The 9,012-nt window shown below is 41.2% G+C and overlaps 1 protein-coding gene across 1 annotated transcript; it reads right to left on the bottom strand.

Moving 5' to 3' along the window:
- Nucleotides 1-7,466: 7,466 nt before the first annotated feature.
- LOC138326960 (uncharacterized) lies at nt 7,467-8,693 on the bottom strand. The gene has a single exon (XM_069272927.1). It carries the CDS (start codon nt 8,637-8,639, stop codon nt 7,578-7,580), a length of 1,062 nt encoding a protein of 353 aa, XP_069129028.1. The 5' UTR covers nt 8,640-8,693; the 3' UTR covers nt 7,467-7,577.
- Between the last annotated feature and the right edge of the window lie 319 nt (nt 8,694-9,012).

Raw genomic sequence — 9,012 nt, forward strand, 5'->3', positions numbered from 1 at the left:
AACAACTAATAATACATGCACATGAACATCTTTAAACAACAAAAATTGCCAATTAAGGGCAAGGCATCTAGCTATCAAAATCCATCAAACTTATCTCAAACAACAGAATAAAAGTTTGAATAGGAATTATATATGTAATGAGAATCACATATCAATTAAATCAACATATTGTAACATTGTCATGAAACAATAATATTAATGTAGTGATTGAGTGTCACCAATTCAAGATTCCTATTCAAAATTTTCATTAAACAAAAACAATAAAACAGGTAAATTTTCTGTCTTCAGCTTCCACATGCAAGGAAGCTACATCTACATCTTTTGAAAATTAAAACAATTAATAACTTTGAAAATGTAATTACAGATGAAACAACACAAGACACTTTTATATGTGTGTGTATACATTGTATATGTATAACATACACAAAAATTCACTTATATGTGTGTGTGTGTATTTATATATTAAAAAAATGAATATAGAATATCCTTGTAATGGAATTAAAATATTAAAAAAACTAAAATTAAAACAGGTCTGTAATCTCCGCTCTAGCGCTAGAGATTTCAAACCTGTTTTAATAATTTTTTTAATATACATTTATTATAATACATACACAAAAGTCAGTTATAAGTGTGTGTGGGTGTGTGTATACATAATATATAACACAAAAAGGCACTTACAAATATATGTATATAAGTGTCAAAGAGAGGGTGTTTGTGTATGTATACTTCATGTAATTGAATTGTTCATACTGTAATAATGAAATATCATTTTACTTAAAATTGATATAAATTATTTTGAGTTTTGTGCATCAAGTTGTTTCATCTTTTTATCAAGGCAAAGACTGATTATTTATTAAAAGCACAACTTTTACCTGATACTTTTGAAATTCTTTCAGTTCAAATCATTAATGACTTGCACTCAGCTTAAATTTAATTTAATTATTTAAATAATCAGTCTCTTAATATCAAATTAACATTTAATTCGGTAATAAATAAATAAAAAATTGAATGTTATACCTCAACTTGAGTAGATAATTCTGGAGTACTAGTGCACTGAAAATCATCTGGATGGCAGGTAATGGTACTGAATGCTTTCACAAGTGACTTTTTGGCTCGGACACTGGTAGTTTTCACTTTCACAGAAGCTGGTGGTTTAGGTGGTATAAAAGATGTTCCTTCCAGCGATGATGCGATAGGTTGAGTGGCAGGCAATATTGGAATGCATGTTCGTACAGGTGCTACAGGTATACTTGTCAAGTGAGCTATGGGTGCTTGCGACAGCGTATTTGTTATGTCCTTGAAGGCTGGTATTTTCACTGGGCTGATGCAAACAAACAGGTAATAACGGAGCGACATTCTTCATAGGTGGTGCATTAGGACTGCGTAATATTCTCTTGCAATTAGTTAACCGTTTAGGTGATAAAATGTTTAGCATAAGTTTACTTGTAATACTGTTGGTTGCATTCTTCAGTTCAGTTTTTTTGTGTTTTACTTCCTTCTCGGTTTTAGCCAATCGTTCTAATGAACGATAACATTTCTGGCATACACCACATTCGCCACCCTCTGTAATCACACTTTGAATACTCACATCGAGAAAGTCTTCAATTGTTTTCACGCGTTCCGTGGAAAGTTTCAGTTTTCTGTCTAAGAATGTGCGTTTTACATCTGTCCCGTCGCTTTGTTTTTCTACTTGTATGTATGAGAAGCCACACAAAATGCACACATTCCCAAGAGGGTACGTTTTTCGTGGAGTAAGTGCTGTGCTAATGGATGCAGCCATTTCACCTGTTTGTTCGGAACTCATCGGATCTTATCACCGAAGCTGAGAACTACGAAATACCAGTCATGGTTTGCCAGCGCTGTTCCGATTGGTTATTCGAAAGGTCGCGCGGACGGTGACCTCGATGGGCTACTGTCAGATGTTTGTAGCGGAGCACGTAGTAAGCGGAGTATCAAACAGCTGATTTTAATCAGATTGAGCTATGGTCATTTAAGGACGGCCTCCCATGTATGCGGCGTGTTCGTGTATGTTTGTTTGTTTGTTTGATTTATTAACGTCCTATTAACAGCTATGGTCATGTAAGGACGGCCTCCCATGTATGCGGTGTGTTCGTGTATGTTTGTTTGTTTGTTTGTTTGATTTGTTAACGTCCTATTAACAGCTATGGTCATGTAAGGACGGCCTCCCATGTATGCGGTGTGTTGCGTGTATGTTGTGTGAGGTGTGTGTTTTGGGAGACTGCGGTATATTCATGTTGTGTCTTCTTGTATAGTGGAACTGTTGCCCTTTTTATAGTGCTATATCACTGAAACGTGCCGCCGAAGACACCAAACAACACAACCCACCCGGTCAAATTATACTGAAAACGGGCGAAGTATAAATGTAGCATTGGTTCCCAAAATAATAATGGACGCTGTCTTTTGGTACAAATATTTATTAATTGGTACGAAGACCTGCAAAGCAGATAAAGTATAAAAGTATAAGTTCTCTCGCACGTCATTCACACGATGATATAAATGGACAGAAATGGACATATTATATTTACATGATGAATACGTTCAATGAACACTTTCATACAGATACTTACCAGGGCTTCTTGGCTCTTTGTGACAATGGTGAATTGAATGCTGGGGTTGATCTCGACAGGGACGTCCGTTCCTGTCGAGAGGTGAAGTGAGAGTGCGGTGGGGAGAGGCCGGTGATTAGAGTGTGGACAAGTGGTCCGTGCGGCACGTGCACTTTACATACATTTAAATGACGAATGGCGCGATGATTTAAAATGATGTAAACAACACCTGGCTACATACTCCCCCGCTTTGTTAAATGACACCTGGCATTTCTCAATAGGACATTTTTAAAGATGATTTAACGATAAAAATATCACGGAGACTACCGCTCTAGAACTGGTAGTGCCCTAGAAATAGGAACTTATATAGGTATGGTTTACTATAAAGGAACCCTATTTAGGAGCAATAGCACAGGAACCATCTTTGCAGAAGGGACCTTTAAATGGGACATGCTAATAATAGAACATTTATACTGGCTTAAAGAATAAAGCAGTCTAAGTTCTGGATGGCATGTGTAACGTTAACAAAATGAAACTCACTCTAATTCTTTCTGGTTTTACGACCGAAATAACACACCCACCATCATACTACAACACACCACCGCTGACGGTTTGGGGGCCCCATACCTGACAACAGGTGGTGGTTGCTTGTATCTGGAAGGATACTAATACATAAAAAACATGGTATTAATAACATGAGGTTGATCACAAGATAAAATATCAAATGACACATTAAAAAAATACATTCCCACTCTGGAACTTAATCTCCAACGGTTGGGGGACCTCCTACCAGTCGGTATCAACTTTCCAAGGGAGGCTACTCATAGTATTGGATAAAATTGGATATTGTGTAAGTTCTAATCACACAAAGATTTCTCCTGACTCATTGCTCACAGCTGCTATAGAGGAAACCGTATAGCCCCAACGCTCTGGAGGTTTAGATGGCCGAGTTGACCTCCTTGGAACAGGTTGAGAAACCATGCTCTCATCAACCGCAATCCCGTCCACAACACTGATGGTATCATCAATAGGGTGTTCCGTAGACGGAGTGGCTGAGTGGGGACTCTCCGGAGGGTCAATATGGAGTTCCTGTGGTGACACAGGTTCGTTAGGTCCTGTCGTACCTAAATCGATAGTGGATCGACTAGGTCGGGGAATTGGACTAAGGCCTACCTCACTGGGCTTACGGTTTCTCGACTGTCTTGTACGTTTTCTTACAACAGGACAGAGCTCAGTATCTGACTCTGAATCAGATTCAGATGTGGAAGTTGGGTCTGGACTATGTCGTCGTTCAGGGATTGACTGTTTTGGTCGGTTAACCTTACGGTTAGCTCCCTTAGGAGGAACGTCCACTGGAATTGAGTGGAAAGGAAGCAGCATGTTTCTGTGAAGGGTTCGTTTCGATCCCTTACTACATTCGGGCGCAACCTTATAGACCGGAATATCACTATTTGGAATAGAAGTCACCAAATAGGGTTCCTGTTCCCACCTATCAGCCAATTTATTCTTTCCCTTGAGACCAGTTTTGCGAACCAAAACACGGTCACCAACCTCCAACTTCGACTCTCGAACTGACCGGTCATATCGGTCTTTGTTCTGAGCAGCTCTTTTAGATGCGGTACGACGGGCAGTCTCGTACGCAAATTCCATGCGGCCCCGTAGTTTACCAACATAGGATGACGGGTCCACAGATTCCTGTTGCTCGGCTGGGTTGAAGACAAGAAACGCATCTACTGACAATCGAGGATGCCAACCAAACATTAAGTAATGTGGTGGATAGCCGGTGGCATCGCTCTTTGTTGCATTATAGGCTTGAACCAGGGGCGCTATATAAGAGGTCCAGTCTGGTTTTTCATGCTCCTCGAGGGTTGCAAGCATCCCTAGGAGTGTTCTGTTGAACCTTTCGGCTGAGCCGTTTGCCTGATGATGATAAGGAGTGGTTCTGGTCTTCTGAACCCCTGCGATTTTACACAGCTCCTTTATCACCTTACTCTCAAAGTTACGCCCTTGATCACTATGAAGCTGCTCAGGGAAGCTGTGGTAGGCAATGAACTTTTCGTACAAAGCCTTAGCTGTTGTGTGTGCTGTCTGGTTACGACATGGCACTGCCTGCGCATACCTAGTGAAGTGATCGGTTATAACCAGAATGTTCTCATAACCACTTGAGGATTTCTCAAGACTGAGGAAATCGATACAGAGTATCTGAAGTGGTCTAGAGGATTCTATTGGCACCAACTCAGCAACCGGTTTAACTGGAGTCTTACGTCTTATACAGCGGCCACAAGTGTCAACTTTAGTGTTTACATCCTTCTCCATACCAGGCCAGTAAAAGCGTTGACGTGCCAACCAAAGAGTTTTCTCCCTTCCCTGGTGTCCAACATCATCATGGACACCCTTAAGTGCTAGGGAATGATAATGCTTTGGAAGGACGAGCTGATTTACTTTCTGACCATCGAGAGAAGCGGTTCTATAGAGAACACCATCTCGCAAACACAATTTGTTCCAAGCTCTTAAAAGTTTTTGCACATATGGGGACTCATTCTGTAATGGTTTCCCCCTGGGATGAAAACCGGTTCTCACCAGATCGGAAACCCTAGCAATGTCCTGATCCACCTGTTGTTCCTGTTTCCAGTCTACTGTGCTAATAGTATCAGATTCCACCGCAAACTCACTGGCCACATGAGCTACGGCAACATCCGATACACTGTCCGCTAATGGAGGCAAGTTAGACACCATAGACTGGCATATGGCATGAACAGAATCGGTTTGGACCTGTGACATTCTAGAGAGACCATCGGCATCTAGGTTTTTTTTCCCAGCTCGGTATCTCAGAGTGAAATCATAGTTGGCTAGCGCTGCTACCCACCTCTGACCGGTAGCATCCAGCTTGGCCTTACCCAGCACATAAGTTAAGGGGTTATTGTCTGTGACAACTTCAAACTTATTACCATACTAGAATCTAATTTATGTGCCGGATAATTCCGTTCACTGGGTCTAAGGCCCCGACTCGCATACGCAATTACTTTCTCCTTTCCCTCTGGTACCTAGTACAAAACTGCACCCAAGCCTAAAGAACTGGCATCTGTATGTACAAGAAAATCTTTTGAGAAGTCAGCATATGCCAGGACAGGGGGTTGCGTCAGTTTTTGTTCAACCAAATCAAAGGCCTCCTGCTGGAATGTACCCAAACCCATTTGGCTATAGCCTTAGGCTTAGACTTTCGAGACTTAGCCGTTTTGGTTTTTTTTCTTCAAGTCACGGCCTTGAAGCAGACTATTAAGAGGCTGGACTACCTTAGCATAATCCTTTAAAAATCGCCGATAATAGCCGCTAAATCCTAAAAACTGACGTAAATCCTTTACGTTCTTTGGCTCGGGCCAATCCTTAACAGCAGACACCTTTTCAGGGTCTGTTGCTATACCGTGCTCTGAGACGACATGACCGAGATATGTCACTGAAGACTTAAAAAGCTCACACTTGGATGGTTTAAGTTTCAAGCCGTGCTGTACGAGTCTTGCGAATACGGACTCTAACCTTACGATGGTGTTCCTCAAAAGTTTTGGAGAATATCAAAATATCGTCAAGAAAGATGAGACACTCGCGCAGATGCATATCACCCATGCATTTTTCCATTAAACGTTGGAACGTAGCTGGTGCATTGGTGAGACCAAAACCCATCCGCTTGGTTTCCCAGAAACCCAAATTGCCCACGGAAAATGCGGTTTTCTCTCTATCAGCTTCGTCCACCTCGACCTGCCAATAACCCGAACGAAGGTCTAGCTTCGAAAAATATCGCGACCCGCATAAAGTATCCACGGTGTCGTCGAATCGAGGTAACATATATGCATCTCTGCGCGTACGAGAGTTCAACATACGGTAATCAAGACTACCGTCTTTCTTGCGAACAAGTACCACATTACCAGAGAATGGACTTTTACTCTCCGTAATAACATCAGCTTCCAGCATATCACGTATATGCTGTCGCACTTCCTCATACATGCCGGGAGGTATTTTCCGGTAAGGCTGCTTAAAAGGCCTTTCCCCGATGAGGTCGATCTTGTGCTTAACAATGTTTGTACAGCCGATATCAAAAGCACTGGTGGAAAATGCATGCTTCCAATTACCTAAAACCTGACGAACCCTCAGCAGCTGCGCCTCAGAAAGATTTTGTGTGTCAAAATGAAGACCCAGTTCCTCAGGTAAGGACACTGGAGAGTCAACCTGTGAATCTGAAGCCAGATTATCAACAATTTTTACCTCATTAGCAAGACAGAGGGTTGCCCTCGGGTTAATAACTATTGGCTTCGCTGTAATATTACAGATCTTCACAGGTAACTTGACACTAGACACATTCTGTCTAACCCCAACAACTCTGGGGCAGACTGTATACTTAAGGTTAGTATCATAAAAGTTTTCTGTAACGAGATATGAAGTACCCGGGTCAATACCCCGGACCATACCGTTAACAACCATGGACTCATAAGGAGCCAGCTTGACAGACTTCCTGTTAAAAGATTTCACAGTGTAAGAACAGGTAATACTATCGATTGCCGTTTGCCATGATGTAGGTATACTTGAATAAGTTTCATCAACGTTTAGATCTCTAACTAAACGAATAACATTTGTTCCTAACAACACAGGACAAGTCTTGTTATAATCAGTGTCAGGCACGATCAAAGCTAGAATGCTAAATGATTTGTCATTTATGAAAGGTATACACAAATTTAACTCAATATATCCTAAGTAATTTAACTTAGAACCATTCGCCACTGTTATATCTACAGCAAGTGTATTCAAATCCTGTAAATCAGGTTTATTGGACAACTTCTTATAAAATCCATATGACATAGTGGAAACCATAGAACCACTGTCTATCAAACACTTGACTTTGTGTCCCTCAATGACCACATGACCTTCGTTGGATACCCCCTACCAAACGATTCAAAATATCAGTGTGACCTTAACCTTGACCTCCATTGACGGTCTCTACGCGGCCACTAGCAGAGACCGCTAGTTGTTTGGGTGCTCCTTGGACTTACCCTTATCCTGACCTGATTTAGGATTGTTCCGGTTACCCCGGTAACCACGACCTCTATTTGACCTCTGTCCTTGACCCTTATTATGACCTTGGCCTGATTTGCCATGCTCCGCATTACCAAGTTTAGAGAGAATCTGATCAAATTTTTGATCGATTCTAGCCGAGAGTCTGTCCTCAACATCTTTGAGTTTATTCTGAAAGTCCTTGCTAATCTCTGAAGGATTAGTAGTTACCTGTTGCTGTTCAAGTTCACAAGTAACAGAGTGACTCTGGCTCTTAACCTTTTTCTTGTTATCAGTGGAATGTACAGTATCCTGTTTAGAAATATTGATTTCTTTTTCCACCATGCGGATTTCTCGCAATAGTTGGTCATAACTCGTTATTGAGTCATATTTGTGCCTAGTCTGACTCCGTAACTGATCCGAGTATAATGACGTCCAAAATTTGTGACGCAAGAGATCATTTTTTGCCGACCTGTGTAAGGAACCATTATCTATCGCTGTCTGTAATAGTGATTCCAATCGACACCCGAAATTGACAACACACTCATCAGGTCTTTGTTTTGAATTAAAAAATTCCTGCATGACCATACCATGAGTTGATGTATCGCCAAATAAAGAATCTAATTTGGACTGTGGTACAGTAGACCCCTCCCCTAACGTCATAATTATACGTCGCGCAGTACCACGCAACGACCGACGGATCGCCTGAATCAACAAGCTGGGAGAGACATCTGGGTCTCTGTCCAAACTCCTGATCTCAAATCTCCACTCCATATAGGATATGTCCCCTTTCATGGGAAGGTCATCCCCAGAAAATGGTGGAATCTTTGGTACAGTATGGGACCTATTACCCGAAAATGATGAAGTGCCATCATTACTTGTGCTATTTAAAAATGAAATAGAACTAGATCTCCCTCTATCCAAGGGGGGAATAACTGATGGTTTAATACCAGTTCCATCCACAGTACCCTTAGTGGATATAACATATTTCCCTTTGGACAAGAGATGTCTAATCATGTCATCATCAGACATTGTAGGTGATTCGGGATCAATTTTGACCCCAGGTTTAACCTGTTTATCCCCTGGGCCGCCAGAAGCTACTCCAGCCCCCTTCCCATCATCCATACCTACTGTATCATAATCCATCTTTATTGGACTGGGCATAACTGCATATATATATACAGGTTATGTCAACATACAAGCTTACAATAAGTAATGAATGCAAAATAAACAATCATACACAATCATGAAAAATTTTAGTGACAAAACGCTTCATCCATACCCGAGCCAAAACTCTGCCGGGATGAACACCGTCTTTAAATAACTCAAAATTAACCACAGGTTTCCTGCCTTTTCTCTGGTATTTCAAAAGGTCTGCTCTAAAATTTAGAGATTTTACACCTAA

This window comes from Argopecten irradians, chromosome 7, assembly GCF_041381155.1.
Source record: "Argopecten irradians isolate NY chromosome 7, Ai_NY, whole genome shotgun sequence".
Taxonomy (NCBI): Eukaryota; Metazoa; Mollusca; class Bivalvia; order Pectinida; family Pectinidae; genus Argopecten; species Argopecten irradians.